The sequence below is a fragment of the Arvicola amphibius genome, chromosome 10 (genome assembly GCF_903992535.2).
Source record: "Arvicola amphibius chromosome 10, mArvAmp1.2, whole genome shotgun sequence".
In the NCBI taxonomy this organism is placed as follows: domain Eukaryota; kingdom Metazoa; phylum Chordata; class Mammalia; order Rodentia; family Cricetidae; genus Arvicola; species Arvicola amphibius.
Genome location: NC_052056.1, coordinates 119,835,169 through 119,861,750, shown reverse-complemented (window position 1 = coordinate 119,861,750; position 26,582 = coordinate 119,835,169). Strand labels below are relative to the sequence as shown.

The 26,582-nt window shown below is 54.3% G+C and overlaps 2 protein-coding genes across 6 annotated transcripts in view; one reads left to right on the top strand and one right to left on the bottom strand.

The window, feature by feature from the left end:
* The window catches only part of Dtx1 (deltex E3 ubiquitin ligase 1), a 30,200-nt gene extending 8,540 nt beyond the window's left edge, over positions 1 to 21,660 (top strand). Inside the window, 19 exon segments of the mRNA XM_038346280.2 lie at positions 1,361 to 1,556; positions 4,495 to 4,742; positions 5,562 to 5,729; positions 6,440 to 6,530; positions 7,550 to 7,710; positions 7,712 to 7,732; positions 7,734 to 7,808; positions 7,810 to 7,860; positions 7,862 to 8,008; positions 8,010 to 8,066; positions 8,069 to 8,212; positions 8,214 to 8,260; positions 19,336 to 19,397; positions 19,650 to 19,811; positions 19,984 to 20,045; positions 20,369 to 20,527; positions 20,644 to 20,805; positions 20,894 to 20,983; positions 21,436 to 21,660. Of these exon segments, the coding sequence (XP_038202208.2) occupies positions 1,361 to 1,556; positions 4,495 to 4,742; positions 5,562 to 5,729; positions 6,440 to 6,530; positions 7,550 to 7,710; positions 7,712 to 7,732; positions 7,734 to 7,808; positions 7,810 to 7,860; positions 7,862 to 8,008; positions 8,010 to 8,066; positions 8,069 to 8,212; positions 8,214 to 8,260; positions 19,336 to 19,397; positions 19,650 to 19,811; positions 19,984 to 20,045; positions 20,369 to 20,527; positions 20,644 to 20,805; positions 20,894 to 20,983; positions 21,436 to 21,660 (2,328 nt within the window).
* A 2,241-nt stretch (positions 21,661 to 23,901) lies between these two features.
* Rasal1 (RAS protein activator like 1) overlaps positions 23,902 to 26,582 on the bottom strand; it is a 28,130-nt gene continuing 25,449 nt past the window's right edge. For 3 of the 5 annotated variants that reach the window (XM_038346036.1, XM_038346037.1, XM_042055906.1), the window contains 3 exons: positions 26,165 to 26,285; positions 24,393 to 24,459; positions 23,902 to 24,147 (listed from right to left, as the gene is read on the bottom strand). In XM_038346036.1, the coding sequence (XP_038201964.1) occupies positions 24,037 to 24,147; positions 24,393 to 24,459; positions 26,165 to 26,285 (299 nt within the window). In that variant the 3' untranslated portion in view covers positions 23,902 to 24,036. Of the gene's footprint in view, positions 24,162 to 24,382; positions 24,460 to 26,164; positions 26,286 to 26,582 lie in introns of all 5 variants that reach the window. The other 2 variants (XM_038346035.1, XM_038346038.1) reach the window with 1 other exon arrangement.

Sequence of the window (26,582 nt, the reverse complement as noted above, 5' to 3'; positions counted from 1 at the left end):
TAACAGTGCATGTCTATCTAGGATTATCGTGCTCACCAGTCCATGGTAGGTGCTCAATAGATTCTTTTTTCTTTCTTTTCTTTCTTTTCTTTTTCTTTTTTTTTTTCTCTCAATGATTCTTGAAGGTGCTGAACCCAGTATATTACATCTGTAATCCCAGATTACATCTGGAGGCTAAAGCAGACAGATTTTTTTTTGAAAGACATGATTTCTCTGTGTAGCTTGGAGACTGTCCTGGAACTCGCTCTGTAGACCAGGCTGACTTGACTCACAGAGGCCCGCCTGCCTCTGTCACCCTGAATGCTGGGATTAAAGGTGTGCACCACCACCAACCAGCAAGGCAGAAGGATTTTGCGTTTGATACCAGCCTAGGCTACGTAGTGAATCCAATCTCAAACAGGAGGAAACCAAACAAACAGGGAAAAACAAAAACAAAGCAAAACAAAAAACCCAAACGAACAAAAAACTCTTGAAGTCATGCACAGGGTGGCCCTGACCCAGCTCTGGCTACCTGTTGCTAAGGAAACCAAACCTTTTAGCCACATCTCTGGATATCTGAGGATCCGGAAAGCTAAGTTAACATGCATCCTTTACCCCCAAGTGGTTTTGTTTGTTGTTTGGTTGGTTGGTTGGTTGATTTGTTGTTGTTGGGTGTTTGTTGTTGTTTTTTCGAGGACAGGGTCTGTGTAGCCTGGTTGGCCTGGAACTTGCTCTGTAGACCAGGCTGGCCTCAGACTCAGAGATCCACCTGCCTCTACTTCCTGAGTGCTGGGATTAAGGGCGTGCGCCACTATGCCTGCCTACACTCCCAGTTTTTAAATGTGGCTCACGATTTCTTTTTCTCACCCTAAGCAGTGGGTGCAGCAGAGGAAGGCTCACATCCTCTCCAGTGAGAGCCTCCAGCCCGGCCGCAAGGAATGGCCCAACGTAGCATCATCTGTATCCATGCACCACGTCATTCATTCACCGCATCATTTATTCCTTACATCGTTCATTTGCTCCTATTCAGCCATCATTTCCACAGCGTTGACTTTGTGTCACTGACTGTGCTTAGATTCGAAAGGAGCCTGGAAGACAGACCAACCTCTGAGTAAGGGGCATGGCCAGACGTCATGAAGGGGACACAGACACCCTGTCACATAGTGGCACAGCTTCTGGTGCTGGAGAAGGCAAGGCGTGAGGTAGCCTGAGGGGAGGTCCTGAGTCTCCTTTCAGGTGGTGGAGACGATTCCAGGGCATCGTTGAACCAAGAAAGTTAAACTCAGCAGGGAGGGAAATTGGGAAGATGGGAGAACGTTCTAGACAGGATTGGCAGGTGGCAGCCCCCGAGTATACCATTAAGAATTGTGTCCATTTCAAGGAACAGCTTGGGGATCCAGGGGAGGATGATCAGGGCCCTCAGTTTCCTCCCCTTCTCCTTACAGCCAGGGCACCTAAATCCTGGGGCATGGAGTGGGAATTGGTGTTAGGGAGGCACCAGGGCATTGAGGTGTGCAAGGACCCCACACACACTGCAGCAGCTTGGGCCCTCAGAGGCCGAGCAGAGTGGAGGAAATGTGGGGGCCTGTGTCCTCCCTGTCCCACCGCCAGCAGCTCCCCTACCCCCCATAGGGGAGCTTGGCAGCCCCGTGCCCAAACCGCTAATAGGCCAGAGCCAGGCGTGGGAGTCCCAGGGGAGTAATCAGAAGGAAAGAGAATCTGCAGGTTCATTGATTGCAGCTGGAGCAGGAGGCCCTTGACCCAGAGCCGGCTGTTTCTACTGAAGTCAAACCGGTGCCAGGCTGGACTTCTGTGTATTCCTGAGGAGCCTGTTTCCCATTTTTTAAATAAATGCCCCTGAAGAGATGATGTCAGAAGACTGCCCTTGTTGATGCAGGTGGCCCCCGCCAGCCCTGCAGCAGCTTGAGTTGCGAAGCCGTGATACTCCAGGCTGGGGTTTTAGCTTCAACCTCAGCCATGTCTCTTACTTGCTATGTAGCCTGTGAGCCTCAGTTTCCCCTGTGGTGACAATAACTTGTGAATGGACAGTTGAAGGAGCAGCCGCAGAAGGCAGGTGGCCCTGGGCTGGAGCCGAATGAACCAGGGAACGGCAGGTGATCCTGTGTGTGTCCCAGAACTGTCCCAGCCCCTGTGCAAACTCAGCTGAACCCAGGGCGGCCAGCTCCATTTCACAGTGTGGCTGGAGACAGGGTGGGGGACAAGTACGTCTGGACAGGAATGAGTGTCACTCGTTTTTTGGGATGGTTGAAGATCCACATCACTCCTCAGCCTGGCATCCAGAGATGCTCAACTTGCTCACCTACTTCAGAACTCTCACTCCCAGGCAGAGGCCCCCACTTGATAGGATGTCCGTGGCTGCCCTCCCACGGGCCCTCCTTCCCACCAGGCCTTGGTGCCCCTAACTGAGGTCATTTCCCTCCAGGAAGCCACCCCCAAAGGGAGAGGCCCCTGCTGGGGACTGTTCGTGTCAGAGGGCAAACAAGGGCTACCTGTATTCACAAAGCCACTCTGTCCTGAAGAGCTAAGGCCTTGGGGAAGATGCACCTCCCCCAATATTGTGCCTCTAGTGTGGTGTGGGAAGGTGATATCCAGGTAGAAAAGCAAACGGAGGTAGTGAGATCCCTGTAAGTGGAGGAATTCTACCTTAGGGTACCACTCGGCTAGGCTGGAAGCCTGAGGAAGCAAGTCACACTGCAACCTGCCCTTCCTCTGCTCTGCTCAGCCCTCAACTCTCACCCTTTCTCCCCTCACAAAGTATAAAAAGGTCTGTGTGGCCTAAGAAGAAAGGAAGGGAGGGAGGGGAGGGAGAACGGAGGGAGGGAGGGATGGGGACAGCAATGAGCCTGTAGGGGGCACGCAGTAAGTTACTCGCAAAGGAGTCCAGTGGGGCACACAGTGACAACAATGCTCTGTGGTGGGCGGTGTCCCCAGCCCCGGTCTCTCACTGAGACTCAGCCTCAACCTCAGCCTCCATCCCCCACCACCCCATGCTTGCGGGCAGTCGCTGGGCTTCCAGCTTCTGTTTGGCAGGTAGTCAGTACCTGCCCCTCAGGCTCCCACAGAGACCTTGCTGCCTCTGACAGTCTGATAATTCTTCTCTCTGTATCTCTCTTGCTCTCTCTGCTCCCTCCTCTCTCTCTCTGTGTGTGTCTCCGTTTCTCTCTTTGTCTGCCTATCTGTCTGTGTGTCTCTATCTCTGTCTCTGTCCCTCTGCCTGTCTGTCTCTCTATATCTATGTCTGTCTGTCTCTGTCTTTCTCTGCCTCTCACATATGTCTGTCACTGACTATTGGTCTTTCTGTGATGTCTGGTCTTTCTGTCCATCCCCCACCCCTGGTCTTTCTGTCTTCTCCTCTCTCTCTCTCTCTCGGCTCTCCTCTCTCTCTCTCTCTCTCTCCTCTCTCTCTCTCTCTCTCTGTCTATCTTCCTTTGTCTGGCTATCACCTCCCTGCAGCCTCCAGCAGACCCTAGCCCCCAGCCCCTCAGAAGCAATTTTTCAAGTGTCCATTCTTGCTGGACAGAGAAGGAAGATGGAGCTGTCACCAAAGCTGGCACAGCATCAGGCCCAGCACAGTCCTGCACAGGGCTGGCTGCCCTGGGATCCCGCTCCGGGTGGCCAGCCTGGGGCTGGAGAAGCCTGAGCAGTGGCCCCATCTCCCAGGCTCACGCACTGAGCGCATAGTCTGCAGCTCATTGTTCCATCCACAAATCTAGGCCAAGGCCACCATGGAGGATACCAGCACAGCTAGGAAATCTCAGGATCCAAGTCCAAGCAGACACTTGGGAGCCAGCTTGTCTCCCCTCCCCTTGCCCCCCTGGTTCATGGCCATTCTGGGCTGGAGGGTGGGGTGGAGGGGCAGCAGTGGACGCAGCAGTGCAGGGTCTGGTAGGGCGGGCACAGCTGCCCTAATTACTCCAGCTCTCCAGGCTCCCAATACGTTCTCAAAAGGACTCCAGGGACACTGCCTTTAATAAACCACCACTAAAACAGGCAAGAAAATCCATGCCTGGTAAACAGAGCCCCGGGGAGCAGATGCGGGCTGGCCAGTAGCTCCCAGAATCCTTTGTGGCAGAGTGGTCAAGGGCAATCTCTAGGTCCACCTCCCCTCCTCTCTGCCAGGCCTGGCCCCCTCCTCCTTCCCCTCCACCCCACAGGCCTTGGCTTCAGTTGCCTTCTTCCTTCGGGACAGGTTTTTGGGAAACTGTGACGCTAAATCTGGGCTTTGTCACCCTCAGAAGTTATCAGCCAGTTTCAGGAGACAAAAAGCAGAAATGATTCCATGACCGTACAACAGCCACACATGAACTGAAGCCTTGCTGGAGGGCTGGGCACAGGGAGCCCTGTGCAATGGTTAGGAGTTCACTGGGTGGGGGACTCTGGAAGTGGGTCAAGTGTGCGGTAGCAGCCGTCGCAGCCAACACCCGTCGGTCGCTTCTCTGTGCTAAGTCATGCGCTAAGCACCTGCCATGCCTTCTCTTGTTTGTCCCCCATAAGTTCCTGGAGTAGGGTATCGCCCCCCATTTATGTATACAAACCCAGGCTGTGTGAGGAGTCAGGGTTCTCACCCCAGCTCTCCAGTTCTACTGGCAGCTTCTGTCCCTCACTTCCTCTCACACATTCTTCTGCCCCCTGAAACCCCCTTTGACTCAGGACCTGGGCAGCAGACAGGGCTCAGGAGGGCAATTCCCATCCAAGGGTACATGGCCCCTCATGTCACCGCAAAGTTGACCACAGCACTTAAGGTTCGTCTCGCTCACAGCCCCTCATTCCTGCAGATGCTGGAACTGAAGTACTGAGAGAGTGAGTCTAGCACGCAGGAGCAAGAGGGACAGAGGAAAACCACAGAAAATCGATATGCATTCCATTACAATAAATAAGCATTGGGGCCCTGGGGAGTCTTCCTGTGGCTGGCTGGGCCATTACTGCTGCATTGGGACCATTGTTTCTTGGCACCTTCTGCCCTGTCCCTCTCCTATCAACAAATGCAGCTCTGTGCCTCAACCTCCCCAGTCCTCAGGGCCTGTGCTGTTGTCAGGGACAACCTTGAACATTCTAAAAGGCAAGGCAGAGGACGAGGTATCTGAGACCTGAGTGGCAATACAGTGAGTAACAGTCAGACAGGGTCAACCTCCCAGCAGGTCGCCATGCTGGGTGCCCCCACCTGGCTGTAAAAAACATCTCACATTGTGAGGACCCACTGTGTGAGTCACCATGCCCAAAGTGGGGGTGGGGGGAGCTGGAGGGTTAAGCAGAGGGGCCCCTGGCAGGAAAGAGCCTGTCATGGCCAGAGTGAGCAGGTACTGAAGTGGGGAACAAGGCAGGGGTCCTAACCAGTGGTGTCCAAACAGACCTAAATTAAAGGAGTCTAAGGGTGGCTAGATCATAATCCAGGTAGAGGAAAGAGCCAGTGAAAATGCCCTGAGGCCACACAGGTGGCCCTGGGAACAGCAGGGAGACCAGGTCAGAGCTGGTTCATCATGAGGACCTCAGTTTTTACAGGTAATTGGAAGCCATAGAGGACTCTGAGCTCCGTGGGAATGGGAGTGATCTGGACTGCACAGGATGTCCTGGCTGCCCCGTGGGGACAAAGGCATGAGTCTACTGCCGTGGGCCAAGCACAGGAGTCACAGTGGCTTAGAGCAGCAGAGAATCAGGCAACAGAGCTGTCCAAGAGGCTGCTCGATACCTACAGGGCTCTCAGGGGAGAGGGTGGAGCTAACGGCATCAAAGTGAAGGCAGGATCCGCCCCATAGCCTCGGTAGCTCTGCCCACCTGGCCCATTTCCCTACTGAGAAACCAAGACTGACAGAGGAAGTCACCCGAATGTGGTTACAGAGCTGTATAGTCACGACATGGGAACTTGAGGTGAGGGCTGTCTGCTCCAAATTCCCGGTGCCTCACACAGACGCTGCACGCTGAGGTTCCCCTCAAATCCTCCCAGCAGGTGAGGATGCAGTGGGCCATGGAGCTTCCCACCGCTGTCAAGGCAAGACCAGCATATTGATTCTTTGTCTCGATGCCATGACACAATGCCTAAGGCTTGTTTTGACTCACAGTTCCGGATATACAGTCTGTCATTGTGGGAAGGCAAGGAAGCAGGAGCATGAGATGGTGGGTCACACAGCCTCCACAGCCAGGAAGCAGAGAGAGACAAACGCCATTGCTCAGCTCACTTTCTCCTTTTTATGCAATGCAGGGCCCACAGGGATGGGCCCAACCTATCCAAGGTGGGTCTTCCCACCTCAACCAATCCAGTCCAGAAACTCCCTCCTAGATATGACCAGAGGTTTGGCTCTCAGGCCATGGATTCAAGCCCTGTCAGGGACGATCTGTGTTGACTGCTGTCAGAGTCCACAGAGACCTGGGAGGCACGGGGGGGGGGGGCAACTTTGCAGCAGGTGTGGCCTTGCAAACCCAGAAGAGTCATTCTGTGTTGTAGTACCTAGGCCAGGCAGCCCAGAGCCAGTTTAGGTCCTGGGAGATCTTGCAGCCTGCTCTGTCAATCACTGGTTCCCTCAGCTTCCTCAAGAGTGCAGCTCACACCTTTAATCCCAGCACTTGGGAGGCAGAGGCAGGCAGATCTCAGTGAGTTCGAGGCCAGCTTGGCTTATAAGAGCGAGTTCCAGGACAGGCCCCAAAGCTGCAGAGAAACACTGTCTCAGAAAACAAAACAAAACAAAAAAAATGAACAATCAAAAAAAAAAAGAGTGTGCTCTCAGGCACAACTTCAGCCAGTGTAGAGCAAAGCAAGGGGGGAGCCACAACACTGGCGAACCGTAAGCCAGGATACCACAGAGCTGTGGGGTAGGGACCACTGTCACTTGAGGGACAGAGGGAGGGAGGAGAAGAAAGGAAAGCCAGGGGAGAGAAGGAGAAAGGGTTCACCAGGCAAGAATGCAGGCTTGGCTAAATGAAGCGAGGATTGAAAACGTGGCCAAATGAATTGACCAATGGGAGAAGTGTGGGATCCAATGGGTCCTGTGTGAATGCAGGAACCCAGAAATGTTTTGGCTGGGGTCACCCTGGGAGTCCAGGAGGGAGCTTGCCCAGTAGATGGACCTCACACTCTGTGTGGCCACTATCCACCTTTGCTGTTCTCCCTGCCCCTGGCCTGTGATAACCAGGACCTCCAGGCCTGCCTTGCCCCTGCAGAGCTTGGGCTGGCCTCTCCAGGGCCCACCCCTTGCTCGGTTTTCCTCCTTGGCTTTCTATGACCCCCCTTCATGAACCTGAAACCCCACACCTTGATTGGGCCCTGCCTGCTTCTCTCCCAGCCCTCATGCCTTGTAAATTTCTATTGCTTTTGCTTATTAGTTTATTGGAAGACAGATCACAGCCTGAAGGAACCAAAGCCTCACCTTCCAACATGTGCTTGGATTGGAATCATGAGATTGAAACCATGTTGTCAGGCTCGGTGACATGCACCTGCTGAGCCACCTCATTGGCCCAGTCCCTATGTCTTGATCCTCCTGTCTGCACAGATCCACTTCCTGGCTCTGAAGTTCCCTTTAGGGGTCTGTGCTGACACACCTCTCCTTTCTGAGCGCAGGCACCATGCGGCCAGTGCGACGCAACTTCTATGACCCATCGTCAGCTCCGGGCAAGGGCATCGTGTGGGAGTGGGAAAACGACGGCGGCGCGTGGACGGCGTACGACATGGACATCTGCATTACCATCCAGAACGCGTACGAGAAGCAGCACCCGTGGCTTCGACCTCTCGTCGCTGGGCTTCTTGCTACCTCATCTACTTCAACAGCATGTCCCAGATGAACCGCCAGACGCGCCGCCCGCCGCCCCGCCTGCGCCGCACGCCTTGACCTGGCCTACCCACTCACGGTCGGTTCCATCCCCAAGTCGCAGGTCCTGGCCCGTAGGAGCCAACTCGGGTCAGCCCTGCTCCTGTCAGCAGTGCCTGCTGGTCAACAGCACGCGTGCCGCCTCCAACGCTATCCTGGCGTCACAGCGCCGCAAGGCGCCCATTGCGCCAGCAGCACCTCCAGCGCCCCCAACCGCCCCCTCCACCGCTGCCGCCAGGAGGGCCCCCGAGTGCGCTCGCTGTGCGCCCCAAGCGCCACCCTTCGCCGGGGCCGCGCTCTGGGCCGCACCTGCCGTTGTCCCCACGGAGCCCGCGCCACCTCCAGGAGTTCCCCCGCGGAGTCCCAGCGCCCCCAACGGAGCGCCAACCGGTCAGAATAACCTCAGCCGGCCAGGACCCCCAGCGAGCCACCAGCGTCAGCGCACGGGCCTCCATCCCGCCAGGGTAAGAAGTCCCCATCTCCTCCTGAAGGGCACCCAAGGGCCACCCCCAGCAAAGAGCTACCCAGGGGCCACTGCCGACCAGGGCCAAGGCTAGGATAAAAAATGTACCTGTGTGGGCCATCCCTCACGGACTCGCTTTGTGGTGGAGCACATTATCAAGCTGGGCAGCAGGACCCCATGAGGCAGAGACCACCATTATCCCATTTATAGCTGACAAGTGTCCCAGCTCACAATCTGGTTAAGCCTGGTTAGCAATAAACTCTTAGGGAACATGACTGCCATTGTTTGACTATTACACACACACACACACACACACACACACACACACACACCTTCCCGAGCCATGGAACTTAAATCTTCATCATTGTGTGGCAAGCACTTGACACACTGAGCCATCTTCCTAGCCCCATATATTTTATTATTTGCCAAACTTTCTCAGTGTCAGTTTGTGACACCTTCCTCAAGACAATTCCAGAGGCCATAAAAGAGAGATACCTTCTGTCTATCACCCAGGAGAGCAGGGGTTCAGCCCAGACTAATAGAGCCAGTGATGGGCGAGGAATCGAACTCTGGATGTCGGACTTGGTCGGCAAGCCCCCTTTACCATCTGAGCCATTTTGCCTTTCAGAAAGAAGTTTTGGGAGCGTAGGAGTCTCACCTGCTCCAGGCCACTGTGACCTTGGAGTAGAAGCAAGTTTCTTGAAAGAAACATCGCAGACACCTTGGGTTCTTTTTTTTATTTTTTATTTATTTATTTATTTATTTATTTATTTATTTATTTTTTACTTTTTGAGACAGGGTTTCTCTGTAGCTTTGGAGCCTGTCCTGGAACTAGCTCTTGTAGACCAGGCTGGTCTCGAACTCACAAAGATCCACCTGCCTCTGCCTCCCGAGGTGCTGGGATTAAAGGCGTGCGCCACCACCGCCCGGCCACACCTTGGGTTCTTAATGTTACTTTCCCAGCTGGCCAGAGGGGAACTAGTCTCTTGCTTCAACGATAGACTACTACTTCTTCTTCTTCTTCTTCATTCTTCTTCTTCTTCTTCTTCTTCTTCTTCTTCTTCTTCTTCTTCTTCTTCTTCTTCTTCTTCTTCTTTTCCTCCTCCTCCTCCCCCCTCCTCCTCCTCCTCTCCCCTCCTCCTCCTTCTTGTTTGGGGGGATCTTTTACCACCTGATCTTCACATTAGGACCTCAGTAAAGACTGAGGACTAGAACCCAGTTTGGAAATCACAGGGTTTGGTGCCCTAGGCCACAGGACAGGGACTCAGGGAGCTGCTGTGAGACCGCCCTGGACAGAGGAACAGCCTGCAAGGGGTGACAGGGAGACTCACAGCCAGAACAGAGAGGGCAGAAGAGACCAGGGCTGGAGTTAGTGGGGGTCCCCAAGAGGAAGGGAACACTAAAAGCAACTATGATGTGGCCCAAGAGTTGGCAGTGGTGACCCTTGGGGTCTCCACCGGGATCTTCCTGTAATGGGAAAGAACAGGCTGAGATCCAACAGGACAGAGGGGGACAGGTGAGGATGTCCTGGAGGAAGTTAAAAGTACAGGTTGAGGATACTGGGGTGCAAGCGCCTGGACCTGAGTTTGGTTCCCTAGCACCCACATAAGCATCAAGCACAGCAGTGTATCCCTGTAGTCCCAGGGCTGGGGACAGACAGAATCCCGGGGCTCGCTGGACAACTGCTATGGCAGAGCCATCAGCTGTTGAATTTTGGGGTTCTGGGGGGAGGGGGCTGGAGAACTCTGGCTGCTCTTCCAGAGGACCCAGTTCAATTCCCAGCACCCATAAGCCAGCTCACAACCTCCTGTAACTCCACCTCCAGGAGAACCCATGCTCTCGTCTGGCCTTTGCAGACACCAGAATACATGTGTGTACACAGAGACGACACACACACACACACACACACACACACGTGTTCTCTGCATTGTAAGGTCACTTACATATTGGTGTGCGATTGGTGTGTGTGCGTGTGTGTGTGTGCGCGTGCGCATGCATTCCAAATTATGTGTGTCTAGATCAAAAGCTTGCGAGAGTTCTCTCCATTTCTGTACTGACCCCCGGCATGGCTCTCGGGTCATCAGGCAGGAGACATCTTTACCCTCTGAGCCGTGTCACGGATCCCATTTCTGTACACACTTCATGGGTCACTGAGAACAGTGCTGGAGCCACTCCTTTGGGACATACGATATAAATCACTCAGCTTTTCCTGACATGTGTTCGTTCTCCACAAGTGTGCCCTGGGTGTGAGCTCACAAGGCTGAGCTGGTTGGGGAGGACTGAGTTCTCATGATACACACACAGAAGACAGACACGCAGTGATCAAGGGAGTTGGTGGGCACAGTCCTGGGAGGAAAGGGGAGGTCTAGGGAGATGGTAGAACAGGGTAGTGTGTGGCCCAAAGGGAGTGGGTGGTTGGGACAGGCCACCATGGTGGGGAGCATGTGGGAGGAGCTGTTTCTAGGGAGTTCAGAGGACACAGTGCGTCCAGGGAGGTGCTGGGGTGTTCTGTCTGTACCTAGGAGAAAGGACAGGTATTGCAGGTGCATAGGAACCTAGAAGATTCTAGAAACGACACAGAGGTAAAGCCTCCTTAGTGAATGGGGAAAGCAGTTGTCTGAATGGGGGGTTTAGAGCCAAACTAGGGAACCTCAAGAGAGTATGGGGTCAGTGCCTCCAGCAGCTGGGAGCCATAGAGTGTGCTTGAGATAGAGAGGGCCACGGGGAGGAGGAAACCAGCTCCTGGTCATTCGATACAACACCCCACTCCTGCCCCACTCGGCCATGCGGACCCCCCCTCTCAGCCTGGCAAGTCTATGTCAAGACTCCCCAATCCTCCTCTCCAAGAAGCTCCAAGAAATAAACCCCTGGCTCATCATGAGGTATGGGTGGGTACCAGGGGAGAGGATGGGGAGGGACCCGTTGGCCAACCCCTGGTCCTGTCATGTGAACTAGACTAGGAAAGAGTTGTGGGTGTCTCCATAAATCAGGCAGCCCCCACCCAGCCAGCCTGCGGCCCCTCACAGCCTTTACTTCTGAGTCTTCCTTCACCTACCAACCCAAGGGCTTTGAGCTGCAGAATTTGAATTCTGAGCTCCTGACTCTAGAAACCCAAGTTGAGGATGGGGTGAGGCTGGCTCTCCCCTAGGTCCCACCCCTCAGATTCAGGGAATCCTGTCCCCTGATGTCCTCATGTTGCCCCCTCTTGGGAGGACATGGCCGTGTTGGGTGAAGCCCTCACTGGCCGCTGCATCCATCCTCATTCGTTCTGGGATTCCAGGATCCAGCGCTTAGGTCCTGGGGGTCTCTGTGTCTCCCTCCACAGCTCTCCATGCCCCGCCCCCTACCTGTTCCTTTTCCTTTCAGGCCCTCCCTTCTTCTTTTTTGCCCCTTCCAGCTGGGAAGGTGACCTCCAGAAGTAGTTTCACCTCTTCAGCCTGTTTCCCCACCTGACACACACAGTCCCCACCCTACTCCTGTCCAGGACTGACCAGTGTATGAAATCCTCACACCTTCTGGGTGCGATCAGTGTGCAGAGGGGTCAAGGACTCCTTGGTCTGTGATGTGATTCTCACGTCATCACTGGAGGGGGACCAGAAGGGAGGCCCAGAGAGGGGTATCAACCTGCCCAGAGTCACACATCCAGTAGGGACAGGCCATGGTTTTTTCCACTCTCCCTGTGCTGGGGCCAGGAGCCAGCTGGCAGGGTGGGCCTGGGGGACACACAGGGTGGGAAGATCCGCCCTGTCTCACGGGGAGGTCAGTGTCCATCGCTGTGGAACACAGCTGCAGGGCAGAGGAACCAAGTCAGACTTTCCGCACCACATGGGGACAGCTGCAGGCCTGTGTCTGTTTACAGAGCACACCCCGTGTCCCTAATCTCGTCTCATGACCCCTCAAGCATTGCCTATCCCCATCATAAAAACCCAAGGCAACAGCTCCTATTGCACCCCCTATGTTTCCCTGGCTGCACCCTGCTCCCCCTTCCCTGTTAGCCTGTGCAACTCTGCCAGCTGAACAGGTGTCAGGCATAGGGCGGGCGCTGTTTCAACACCTGGGTCGTACAGGCCTTTTCTTGCTTGCAGGCCCTCAGGGATTCCCAGTGACCCATGACTGGCTTATTTCCCTCACTCCTCCTGCTCCTCTGTTCGTGTTAGCCCTGTCCATGCCATGACCGTGTTAACCGGACATCTTTCCCCGCTCCCCAGCATTCCCTACCTCTGTCAATCAAATTCCCAATTTATTAAAGAACCATTGTATGGCAGGCACCATGGGGGGACCCTAGGACACAGCAGGAAGTCCCTGACATCCAGGAGCTTACGACCTCATCAAGACAAACAACCCAAAAGAAACGGATCCTAGAATAGGCTAGAAGGTGGCTTTGGCGCTGCGACGGAACCACAGAAAGGGAAGGTGGCAGTGATGGCTTTTTATTTTATTGCATTATTTTTAAGATGGGTATAATTTTTCTTTAAAAAGTTGCATTTGTGCAAGGAGAAAGTGAGATTAAAGAAGCCAGCCAGAGCCAGGCATGGTGGTGCACACCTTTAATCTGAGCACTCCAGAAACCGAGGCAGGAAGATTGCTGGGAGTTTGAGGCCATCTTGGGTACATAGGGAACCTCTATCTCAAAAAAGGGGACTGTTCTAGGCTTTTTCTTTTGGGCCACCAACCAGCTCCCAAATCATGACAGGCAGACTTATTATTAGTTTTGAATGCTCAGCCTAGCTTAGACTCCTTTCTAGCTAGTTTTTTTGGTTGTTGTTGTTTGTTTGTTTGTTTTTGGTTTTTTTTTGTTTTGTTTTGGTTTTTCGAGACAGGGTTTCTCTGTAGCTTTGGAGTTTGTCCTGGAACTAGCTCTTGTAGACCAGGCTGGTCTTGAACTCACAGAGATCCACCTGCCTCTGCCTCCAGACTGGGATTAAAGGCGTGCGCCACCACAGCCCGGCTTAGCTAGCTCCTTCAACTTAAATTAACCAGCTTCATTTTCTCTACTTTTTGCCTTGGGGCTCTTTACCTTTATTTCTTCCTTCCTTTCTCTTTCTTTCATTCATTCTTTCCTTCTGTATATCTTGCTTGTCTGTCTGGTGGCTGCCTAGCTTCTTGCCCTTGCATGTCCCTCTCTTTCTCCCTCATTCTCTTCTCTCTTCTTCCCTCCTCTTTCTCTCTCTAGATTTCTCCTCTATTTGTTCTCTTTGCCCTTCATCCCCACCTATCCATCTCTTCTGCCTAGCTATTGGCCGTTCAGCTTTTGATTGGACCAATCAGGTGCCTTACGCAGGCAAGATGAAACAGATGCAACACATCTTTACATAATTAAACAAATGCAGCATAAACAAATGTAACACATCTTTGCCGAGTCAAAATAATATTCCACAACAGGCTCATCAGGTAAAGGTGGCTTACTGCAAAGCCTGACAAATTGAGCTCAATCCTTGGGAACCATGTGGTAGAAAGAGAGGACTCCGGGAAGTTGTTCTCTGACGTCCATATGCACACCCACGGTACATGTGCACACGTACACATACACAAAATAAATAAACGGGATTGTGAAGAAAGAAGCAAGAGGCGTGGAGGCACATACTTATAACTCCAGCATTTGGAGGGCCGAGGTGTGCAGATCGTGATAGGCCAGCCTGGCCTGATACTGAGACTCGGGGTGGGGAGGCAGCATGCCTGGAAGGGAAGGGAGGTAGGGACGAGCCTTCCAGGCAGTAGAACTGACTGTACGAAGGCCCCAAGGCAGGAATGGACTGCTTGCTGTGGTGAGGCCGGAGTGTGTACAGGCTGTGGGACCTGGTTTGCTTGAACTGAATTAATCCGGTGCTAAGAATCTTCAGCTAAGGAGAGATGTGCCTGGTTGTATATGGGGGAGAGGTGAGTTGCACTATATATATCTTAAGACAGGGTCTCATATAGCCCAGGCTGGCACTGAACTTGCTACATAGCTGAGGATAAGCTTGAACTGCTGGTCTCCCTGTCTCCTGCCCTCTCTGTGCTGGATTTACAGGTGTGTGCCACCGTGCCAGGTTTGCGTGGTCCTGGGGGGTCAAATCCAGGACGTCATAAATGCTAGGCAAGTCCTCTACCCGCTGAGCCACACACACCCTTGCTTATTTTTATTTCTTGTGATTTTGTGTCTGCTGAATGGTATCATGCTTTCTCTCTCTAGTTCTTTTTGTTTAAATGGCTCTAAAATGTTTACATACCAAAGTCATGTAGGAGCCTGAACCTGGGAAGGGAGGGGCCTTGGTTTCCCACCCATCCCCCTTTCCTGGCCAGGGTAGCTGTGATGGGGCAGGGTCACCACCTCACCACAAGGTCAAACCCAAAGCCTCCCCAGCCAGCCCCCACCTGAAGCACTTCCTGCCCTCTCCCTGGGAAGCCAAGCCACATACTCCTGTCTGTGCTGTGTGCTCCCCAGGGCGTGGGAACAGCAACCAGCAGGCTCTCCCCTACCTGGGCTCCACCCGGCGCTCAGGGGAGGGAGGGCAGACCTTGAAAGAGAACATATATACACACACAAAATAATCCATCTTTGAAAGCAGGACTGAGCCCCAGGATCAGAAAAATCTGAATCCCCAATGTCAGCCAGGACTCAGAGTTGTGGGGTGCACCCTGGGAGGTAGATAGGGAGTGGAATCATTAGACAGAGTGGAAACTGAGGCCTGCAGATGGTCAGAGCTGGTCATGGTGGAAGGCAACGTGAACATAGGGCCCCAGATCACTGATGATGGACCCCTGAGCTCAGGCTCCATCTCCCAGGCCTGGTCTTATCTCCACAGATGGGTGGGCAGGCGGTGGCCCCAGGTGACCCTGAGGGCAGGGACTTGGCTACCAGGTGGAGAGGGACTGAAAGGCAGCAGGTAATAAGAGCATCCCCAAGTTTCCGCAGGAACTTCTAAAGACGGGAAAGGGTGGGCAGGAGACTTTCTTCTCCCCAGATGGCATGGTTTCACTTCTGCCCTCTCCTCTCCACCTGCACTGAGGTCAGGGCCTTTGAGGGCTCCCTAGGGACTGCTGGGTACATGTCAGGCATCCCCTAGAGGTCTGGGGCTCATGGTGGACAAGGAAACCACCGTCGGAGAGCTTGGCCTTCCGGGGCAGGGCAAACATGGAGAGATGGAGACTCAGAAGATCTACAGGAGCGCTGGTGGGGCTCTTGCTCTCGGAGGTGGTGACTCACTCTGATGGACAACCAATGGCCTACCGTGAGGTCGCCTGTACAGCCCCTGAGCTGGCTCTGTGGTCCAGCTCTGAGACTTTACCCAACCCCGTAGGTCTCAGATCCACAACATCTCCAATCTTGGCCGACCCAGTTGGGTCAGCCCAGAGTTAGACCCAGAAATTCCAGGTCCTGCCGCCTGGAGCTTCACAAGCCAGCTAGGGGGGAGGAGGTCCAAGTGATGTCACTTTCTCTCTTTGAACGTCATTGTGTTATCAGATGCAGGGTCCGTGACCGACCATCTCACGTGCGTCTTTGCCGTGGAAGTGCGGAGTTCCGAGAGTATGGTATTGAGGGTGATTCCCCAGTTCCATCCTAGCTGTGTAGGGAGGAGTGCTAGGTTTGATTGCTGATGTCAGCCATGGGCGCAAATTTGATCAAAGTGGTATGCGTGTTATTTATTTGATATCTGTTGCGATCTTGTTTGGGAGATTGGAGGGAACATCTGGAATTGGAGCCCTTGTTTCTAATGATAACCAAGAGACCCCAAAGGTAGTGAGCTAGTTTCTTATCTGTTCATTACTGGGAGCTTGTTTTGTTATCCTCTGTCCTGGGGTCACAGGGTTGGGTAGTTCCCAGAGCTAGAAATCTGGCAGACGAGATAAGAGTTGAAACACACAACTAGAAAACAAGATGGAAAATGCCCAGATCCTCAATGAGAGATGAACTCTCTCCCTCCTGAACAAGAAGGAGTACAGCCTGTGTTCAAAGGAGAGACGTGGAGGCTGGTGGGGAAAGAGACCCCCATGGGCCCTTTCTTCTCAGGCTGAGGAGGGAGATGATTTTCCCCCACCCCTCAACTGGAGCTCCTGGCCTCAGCCTCTGAGCTATGGGAAGAGAACCCGGTTTAGTGCAGGCTTTGCAGAAGGCTTACTGTGGGCCCTGCCCTGTGAGGGGTTAGCCCCCTTTCTGGGGACTCCTCAGAGAAGGCAGGTGTGTGCTGCTGCTGTCCTTCAGGACAGGAGGCCCCCTGAGCATGCTCGCCTCGGCGTGAGCACAGTCTGGAACCTACAGGAAGTGTTCCCCGAGCACCTGCTCTGTGGCTCCCTTAAGGCATGGTTGGAGGACACCCAGGGACGGTGGGTTCTGAGCCTGAGCTTAGAACAACACAGTCCCCCACCATTTCTGTCACTCGCGCTGCACCAGATGAACTTTCCCCTCTGTCCAGCGTCACCCAGAGAGACCTAGTTGGAGACAGAGGTGGGGAACCACAGGCGTGCAAAGGCTAGAAAAGGGGTGGGGTCCACACATTAGAGAAACCACTGGGGGGAAAAAAGAAAGAAACCACTGAGGAGGCTGAGGGGTTGTGGGGAGGCCAGGGACAGAGGTGGGCCCGATGGCCCAGGGCCTGGCTCTGTGGGCAGTGCATAGAGACCTCCTTACATTCCTGCTAATGCCAAGGAAGGAGTGAGATGAGGAGAAACAGGCTGTCTAGGAAGTCAGCCTTGAGCCAGTGACCTCTGTGAGGGAGGGTGCAAGAGAGACTTCTCAGGAAGGGGTTAACTGGTGCAAAGGCCCTGGGGTGGGAATGAGCCTGGCATGTGTGGGGAGATTGGCGAGGCTGCTGTAGAGTGTGCAAGAAGTGCATACACAGGAAACGAGGTTCAGAGCGTAGCAGGGGCTCGATCAGATGGTCAGCCATTTCTCTGTGCAGAGGGCCAGCCTCAGCAGGATGGAGGGCAGAGGACACATGGTAGCCGACAAGGGCTGGGAATGGTAGCAGGTCCTGGGGAAGCCTGTCCTGAGACCCTCTGTCAACCCAGGGTCCCGAGAAGGCAGGGCAGGAGCAAAGGCTTAGTCCTCCCCTTACTGGAGGCCCTGGGTGGCAGTGCTTGTCCAGGGAGATATTCTCGATGGCTGGGAGGAAGTGGTGTCTCCCACATCAAAAGGGCCACCCCCCAGGGCTCCCACGCTTGGCGGCATGGGAACTGTGCTGCGGAAGATTCTCTCAGGCAGCTTGCAGACTGCAAGAGGGTGTGTGCCACCTAGGGACTGTCCCCTATGACACAGAAATGCTGCACCATCAGGCCGCACACAGCCCTCCTCCCGGTAGCCCAGGCCCCTAAAAGAAAGATAATTGTTTTTAAAGCTTTTCTTGAAATATGAGTGTGGCCAAGATCTCAAGACTCCTTCTCCTGTCCATCTCCCAGGGATAGAGCCTCAGCAAAATGGGGAATAATTTGAACCAGACTTTGGGCATCATATATCTGAGGTAGCAATCTGACTATCCTAATTGATAGAGACTGACTGGAGAGCTGTGTTGTGGATTCTTTGGACTTCGGAGAACTGGTAGGAGACAAATAGGTAGTGGTGTGGATGCTAAATATTTTCCTCCCTGCCCATATTACCAACTGTACTGAATAGGAAAAAAGGGCGTTTTCGTGAGGCAGAAAGGAAAGGGAAGTGGGAAGGCAGAGATGAGGGGAGGACTTCAGCTGGTGTGTCCACACGCAGTGTTCGTGCACAGGTGGGAAAGCAGGCTGGAAGCCATGGCCACCTCTCTGCTGCCCCATAAGTATGGAAAGTAACAATTAGGGGGGTGCTGTCCTCCAGGAAGGTCTTGAAGGGTGGTGACAGAGCCCGAGGCAGGTCACATGGCTGTTCAGCCCTTCCCATTTGGGGTCCTGCCACATTGCAGAAGGAGAAGCTCTTGAATCCTCACAACTCCTCATTAAAGGTAGGGAAACTGAGGCTCAGTGCCTTCAAGTCATTTCCACTGACCTCAGGGCTCAGGGCACCCAAACCTTCCCCCTTCCCTCCTCCTATGGAAACAATGACTTCAGATTATCCCAGCCACTTCCCCAAGGATGGGCCTAGATGGTAATGGAATTAATGGTGGTGATGATGATGATGACCATGGTGATGGTGGTAATGGTGATGATGGTGAAGGTGATGGTGGTGGTGATGATGATGGTGGTGATGATGGTGATGGTGATGGTGGTAATGGTGGTGACAGTCGTGATGATGATGATGGCAATGGTAGTGATGGTGATGATGATGCTCTCAGAAGACTCCTTAACGTCTGGGATTTGCGCTCTTCTCAGTAAATGAAAAGCCGGCACCACACCGTGCCCACTCCACAGATGGAGAAACTGGCACAAAGGGTGACATGACATGCTGTGTGCCACCAGCTGATCAGGGGCTGAACCAAGAAACAGGAGCAACTGTGGTTTGTCCCTAAAAGGCAAAGAATAGTTTTTCCAGGGGCTCTTTATCTGAAGAGGAGACTGTGTGAGTCCTGGTGTCAGGACTCAACAGAGCCTTTATTGTGCTCAGACAAGTTGGGAATCTTGGAGCAAGAGACAGTGCAGTGTTTCCCAACTTACATGTGTGCTGAATTCTTTCCAGAGTGTTTTCTCTCTATTGAACGAACCTTAAGAGAAGCTAGCTCGCCAATAGTTGGGTTTCAGACCAGAGAAGGAGAGGGTACTGTGGCCCAAATACTCCCTGGTGGGAAGAGGCCATCTGTGGTGTGAAGAGAAGCTTGAGCCTAGGATGTGGAAGCTCTGGGTTCAGTCCCCAGCAAGAGAGAAAACTGGATACGGTGGAACACACTTGCAACCCCAGCACGTGGGAGGTGAGGCAGGAGGATCAGAAGTTAAGGCCATCCTTGGCTACAGTGCAAGTTTGGGGCCAGCCTGGGCTACTTGAGAGCATGTGTCAAAATAAGAGACTGTACCCCATCGCTGACAGGAACCCAAGACGGGATGGGGTTTCCTGGTGGCTCATAGGGATGAAGAGAGGCAGAGATGAGGTGTGCCAGTAGGAAGCCTGAGGGAAAAGCAAACCAGGGTCCTTAGCACAGACTCTTGGGTCTGGAGTCCAGCTGGGACCTCTACTCATGCCCACAGGGTTCCGGCGCTCCCCGTGAAGAACTTGAATGGCACCGGCCCTGTACATCCAGCACTGGCAGGTAAGACCCAACCCAACGAGGCCCCGCCCACCAGCCTCATGATCCCCGCCCCTTTGGTGAACTGGTGGGTGTGCCCAAGAGCGGTCCTTCCCATTGGGTTAGCTTGGTTGCAAGTTCGGGTGATGCCTTGGGTAGGCGGGGTCAGAGTCTGGGGAGACCCCTGCCCTCCAGCCTCTGTGGCATCCACCAACCATGAAGGGAGGGCGTGGCTTGTCACGACCCTACCCCTCATCACTACACCCCCACTCCCAGGGATGACTGGGATACTGCTGTGTGCCGCCGGGCTGCCCGTGTGCCTCACACGAGCCCCCAAACCCATCCTGCACCCGCCCCCGGTGAGCAAGAGCGACGTGAAGCCTGTGCCCGGAGTGCCCGGAGTGTGCCGCAAGACCAAGAAAAAACACCTCAAGAAAAGTAGGCCCCGTGTGACCCCCAAACACAACCCCAGAGCTCCTAGGACCCAGTAGGCACCGGCCTCTGCTTGCCCTCAGCTCGACTTTCACCACCTCCTTCCTGCCTCTCCCCTACCTACTCCCCAGCGTTGACCCCGCCCCTCCTGAGACATGCCCCCCCCCCATCTCTGCAGGCAAGAACCCCGAGGATGTAGTTCGGAGGTACATGCAGAAGGTGAAAAACCCACCTGATGAGGTGAGCCGCCCTGGAGGGCTCTCGGCTTCCAGAGCCAGCTCCTCCCAGCCAGCCTCTCCTACCCACCCAGGCCTCTCTTCCTCGCCAGGCCCCGGGGGAGGGGCTTACGTCCAATAGCTTCACACCCGATAGACTGTTTCAGGCCACGTTTTCCATTCGGGGTTTTGCTTTGGTAGTTAAGCATTTAACCCCTGCTCAGGGGCTATCTAGGGAGGGGGTCAGAGCCAAGGTTTACCCATCTCCCCATCTTCAGTGTTCCCAAGTGTCTCTCTGTCACCTTCCTCATGACTGCCCCTCCTCAGTGTCTCTCCCTGGCTCTCCAGGACTGTACCATCTGCATGGAGCGGCTGGTCACAGCATCTGGCTATGAGGGTGTGCTCCGGAACAAGAGTGTGCGGCCTGAGCTTGTGGGCCGCCTGGGCCGCTGCGGACACATGTACCACCTGCTCTGCCTGGTGGCCATGTACTCCAATGGCAACAAGGTGGGCCACAAGGTGGGCTGCCCCGCGTGCAGTGGGTGGGTGCCGGGCAGTGAGTGTGGCAGTGGGTGCGGGCCGGGTGGGACCCCAGGGGCCTCAGACAAGCACGCCCTTCCCAGGACGGCAGCCTGCAGTGCCCTACCTGCAAAGCCATCTACGGGGAGAAGACGGGGACGCAGCCGCCAGGGAAGATGGAGTTTCATGTCATCCCACACTCGCTGCCCGGCTTCGCAGACACCCAGACCATCCGCATCGTCTATGACATCCCCACGGGCATCCAGGTCAGCCCTGCAGACCACAGCCCCGACCCTCTGAGCCCTCCAGAGACAATACCTGTCTGTGATCCGAACCCTCCTGCTGTTCTCACAGGGCCCTGAACACCCCAACCCAGGCAAGAAGTTCACGGCCAGAGGCTTCCCTCGCCACTGCTATCTACCCAACAATGAGAAGGGCCGGAAGGTGGGTGCCCACCAGCTCTGGACAGTGAACCAGGGCGGGGTCCCCAGCCACCATCGTAGGCCTCCTCTTTGTCCACAGTCCTGCTGTATCCTTCCTCCCAAACCAACATGCTAACAGCAGGTCCCAAGCCTACTGCATTCCATTCCCCCACTGAAGACACCTTCAGAGAGGTCAAGTAACTTATGTACGGCCACAGAGCTCAAACAGCCCTTGCAAGTCCTTCAGGTTGTCCGGTTCTCATTCACTGTTTAACCGAAGAAGCTAGCACCTTCGGTTTTCCTGTGAAATCTCCAGATCTTTAATCATTGGAACTAATTCACAAGAGTGGGGTCTAAGCCTCATCTGTACTGATGGCAGGTCCCAAAGAAACAGAACCTTAAGTAGTGGATGGGAGTGGGGCAGGCTGAGGCCCAGGCTGCCTGTAACATTCACCCCCTCCCCATCCCCTCCAGGTGCTGAGGTTGCTCATCACCGCCTGGGAGCGCAGACTCATCTTCACTATCGGAACATCCAACACCACGGGCGAGTCAGACACCGTGGTGTGGAACGAGATTCATCACAAGACGGAGTTTGGTTCCAACCTCACTGGCCACGGCTACCCCGATGCCAGCTACCTAGATAACGTGCTGGCTGAGCTCACCGCCCAGGGTGTATCTGAAGCCATGGCCAAGGCCTGAGGCTCAAGTTGCCGCCTTCCCTCTTGCTTTGCCCCTAGACAGGCACATGCCTCCCTCCAGCAGGCGGGAGGAGCCTGAAGCACTAAGGGGACCTGGCTGGTGGCAGTGGGGGTGACAGGAGGACACCAGGCCAGCTGGCTCCAACCTGCGGCTCCCAGCAAGGGCAGCAGAGATAGAACGACCAGAGAGGGCGACCTCCCTATGAAAAGACGGAGCTTTCTTTGCCCTTCACGCCACACACACACACACACACACACACACACACACACACGTGTCCTGTTGCACGCACGCGCTCACGCACGTACACCCACGTGCCTCTGACTTCCCCTAGTTTGGGGGGAAAAGAGACAGAAAGGCTCCCATTGACACATCCTGTGGATTCCACCTGTGTCTCCATCGCATCTACATAGGCTCGTCCCCTTCCCAGGACTTGGGCCAAGAACTGGGGGAGTGGGGAGTCTGTAAGGTTTTCAGGGGCCAGTCTGCCCCTATGCCCCATTCCTCTAACCCGTGTCAGCTCTGCCACCCGCCCATTGGGCACTGCAAGTCAACGGGGTAGAATCCCAGGGTACGGAGTAGTATTTCCGCAGGCCACTGGGGACGAGGCTGTCTTATTTTGTGCTTGTGTCTATTTATCTTTCTGGGACCCCTAACCTCTTCCTCCTGTGCCCATCTCTAGACCTCTGTCTATCCCAGGCAACGGCGTTGTTCTTGCCTCTGTACCAGCTTCTCCCCCACTAAAGCGCTCCAGACATTAAGACCCAAAAGCTGTAGCTTCTGGCTTCAGGAGCGAGGGGAGGCCTTGTCCAAGCCCACGCATTGAAAATGGAGAGCAGGCCGCAAAGCGTTAACTTCTCACGCCTTGGAAGTGGGCAGTGGGCGGCTGATCTCTCCGGCCAACCAGAGGCCCGTTGCCCAGGCAACTCACCAGCTCCGCCTCTGAGGATTGGCTGCTGGGATGGAAGACGGCCAAGCTTTAAAGGGACGCCAGCGATTGCTCTTTTGGAAAAAAAAAAAAAAACTACCAGTCCCACTGTGGGTGGAGAAATAAATGGTCTTTCTCCTTGTCAGGCCTTTTTCTGCCAAGAGGGTGCTGGGTGTCTGTGCTTCTAGGGAACACTGGGGAGTGACGGCTTGGGAGACAATGGTAACCATAGGACCACTTCCCAGGGGCAGGGGGAGAAAACGGTGGATGGGCCCACTGTCCTGTCTTACAGCGTCAAGAAAAGGAAACAGAACTCTTCTAGTCAGCAAGGATATGCGCGCGCGTGCACGCACACACACCACACACACACACACACGCACACGCGCGCGCACGCAGAGAGACCGCGATGATGGAACTCTGCGTGGCCTTCCAGGAGGATGTGGAAGATCTGGGAGATACCTTACCAGCCTACCGATGCCACCCTGCCCTGAAACAAGGAGCGGAAAGAAACATTCCCTCCTAACAGAGCCTCTGGCAGCCCAGGTGTACCCAAGGCAGTGGGAGGTGATGCTCCGGCTCCAGGCGACCTCTGCTGGCCACATGTGGGATAGCGCTGCGCCGCTCTGGTGCTCTCGATCCCGCCCAACCGGGAGGACGAATTTCTTCTGTCCAGACAAACTCAGGAGTCTTCACAGGCTCTTCAGCTCTGCCCGCCAAGTGTTGTCAAACGTTTCACCCTCTGTGGGTCTCTCTTAAATCATACCTCAAGCCACAGTCCAGACCTGTGAACCCCAGAACTCAGATGCCTGCCCCCAAAATCCTCAGATGGATTCAGTGGTCAGACAGGACCTGGGAATTTAGTCTCATGGACCCCCAGAGTACCCCAATTTCAACACTTCACAGCTAAGCACACTCACTCGTCACTTTATACAGGATAAACTGAGGCTCAGAGAGGGAGAAAGAACCTGTGACCGGCGTCAAGGCTCTGAATTGGCATGCTGGGCTCTCAGCCCATTCTGGAAAAAAAAAAAATGGTTTCAGAAACCTGAGGTTGGGCCGCCGAATAAGGTGGAGGGGGGGATACAGAAGTATCTGTGAGATCATGAGACTCACAGAAGTGGAAACAGGAAGAAGCTTTTTTAGGGCTTGTCTGAGACAGCCAGGAGGGCACTCAGCACAGCTGTGTCCAGCAGCTCAGAGTGACACGGGCTCCACAGGTTCACCCAGTGAGGTGGAGACTCTGGGCTCAGAGAAGAAAGCGAGGTGTGGTCAACACAAGACTGGACCCTGCCAAAGGATTCCATGCCCTGGCTGGGCACAGGGCACACAGGACCAGGCTTTGCCTGGGAGGCTCCAGGCCACAGTAGTGAAGAAGGCAGCCTCAAGGAGATGCCTGGGCCAGAGTACACTGAGGAGGCCCCCATGGCTCCACCTCCTCAGCATCCAGCATCCTAGAGGGCCATTTGCCCCTGTCCTCGCCTCTGGAACTCCTTGTGCGCTTGCTCCAAGTCGTCAAGTACCTGCAGCAGATGGGTAGTGGCAGCTCTCTGCTGGGCCAGAACCTCCGTGCGGGCCCCTGAAGGGAAAGAGCAGGCATGGGGTTCAGCATGGTGAACTGGGCTCTTGGTGGCTGTCACCAGAGCCCAATGGCTTTCTGGGGCTCTAGTTTTATCCCATGCAGAAAGAATCCCCAAATTCAGTAGCACTAGGGTACCACTGGTGAACTGGAAACACGAGGGAATGCAGGAGGACAAAAGGCATTTGCAAGGGACAAGATGGGAACCCCTTCTCCCTTACCATCTGCGACATCCGAGTCCTTCCCGGGGCCCACCTCCACAGCTGTGTCCAGGCTGGAGTCCTCCAGCAATTTCAGCCTGAGGGTTGTGAGGAAAAGGGACAAAGCTGGTTTCCAAGACACAGTGCTGCTCCTACCCAAGATTCTCTGCTGCTTGCTGGAGGAACCAGAGGTTCATCACCACGGCTCCCACCACCACCACCACCACCACCACCATCATCACCATCATCACCATTACCACCACCACCACCACCATCATCATCATCATCATCACCATCATCACCACCACCACCATCATCATCACCATCATCACCATCATCATCACCGTCACCACCACCACCCACCACCACCACCACCACCACCACCACCATCATCATCACCACCACCATCACTATCATCATCACCATCACCATCATCATCATCACCATCCCAACCAATCCCCACTCTGTCACCACAGACATTTCTAGAGTAGCAGGCACTGCACCAAGAAGTCCACACATGAATTCATTTAATGACACAGGCAGCTTACACGAGGCAGGTACTTACCAGTAACACTGTTCTCCAGGTAAACCACAGACACACAGAGAGACCAAGGAACTTGCCTAAGTTCACACAGCAGAATAATGTCTCCTATATGTGGGAAGCTATGTGGTGTCCCTTTCAGTGGATTAGCTCCTGACCCTTAGACAACACTGTGACGTCAATGCCCCGTCTCCTCCTTTGCTATCTGAGGCACAGAGAGGTCACGTGACCAGCTGAACACCACACAGCCACCAACAGGCCAGGATCTGAATCCAGGCAGGTCAGGACAGAACCTTCTCTGTGGTGGCTTGGTACAAACCTGTCGATAATAAGAGCTCTTCAAGACAGGACGAGGGAGGGAGGCATCCCGAGATACCAGGGAGGTTCAGAAGCCAAGTTAAATAGACCAACTGTGCCCAAGTGTGGACCCCCCATACTGTAAGTTCCCATGCTCCCTGGGGTGGTTTGAATTAGAACAGGCACTGGCTCGTGTACTTGGGAAGGATCAGGAGGTGTGGCCTTTTTGGAGATGTGTCTATGAGGTTTCAACAGATTCAAACTGTTCCCGGTTAGCTCTCTGCCTCCTGCTTTTGGATCGAGATGTGAGCTCTCAGCTGTTCCTGCTGCTATGTCTTTGGTCTGCCACCATGGACTCTTAACTTTCTGGAACCTAAGCCCCCAATTAAACTGGTTTTTTGTTTGTTTATTTGTTTGTTTGTGTTGCCTTGGTCATGGGGTCTTGTCACAGCAATAGAAACCTTACCTAAAACAACCCATTCTGCCCTACAGATCATTCCAAGCCCTGACTTCCTGGATACCAAGGTCCCATGGTGGCCCATGCACCTCTGAAAGCTCAGCCAGCGTACTAAAAAAATGGATAAATAGGGCTGGTCTGAAACTCAGTGGAGTGCAAAGCCCTGAGTTCTATCCCCAACACTGACAAACAGAAAAAGAAAGAAAACAGAAAAACTGGGCCTACAGCTCAGTTGGTAGAGAGTTTACCCGCCATGTCTGAGCTCGAGGCTCAGTCCCCAGCACCACATAAAACAGACACGGTAGCTCACACCTGCAAGGCCAGACCAGGCACAGCAGTGCACACCTCTGAGGACAGCACTGAGGAAGTACAAACAGGAGGATCAGAAGTTTAAGGTCATCTGCTACATAGCAAGCTCAAGGCTAGCCTGGGCTACATGAAACCCTGGGGAGGGGGGATAAATGAATATGAAGAGGCCACACAAGGGGATGAGGCAGGTGACACCCACCTGAGTTGGTCCCGCCCCAGGAGCAGCTGGCGATACACCGCCTGGGCCTCGGCGTCAGGATCCAGTGGGTCACTCCAGTCTCCCAGTGTGACGGCTGAGTGTGTGCGGCTGCAGCCCGCAGCTGAGGGTACACAGTACTGTCAAGACAGTCTTGTTCTGAACTAGCAGCCTCTGCCCCGCTCCAGGCGCTGTTGTGATCACACCCAATTCCTGTGCAAACCTCCTCCACTTAGCCAAGCCCCCCTGTAGCTCCTGCCTGGGTTCCAGCCTCCTCCCTGCCTCCACTCTGATTCAGAAGCTACAGCCTCACGAACTTAGTCCCTGTTCAGCTTTGTCAACAGCCTCGGGTCATCTGAGAAGAGAGACTCAGATACCAGGATGTCCAGATCAGGTTAGCCCATGGTCATGTCTGTGGCAG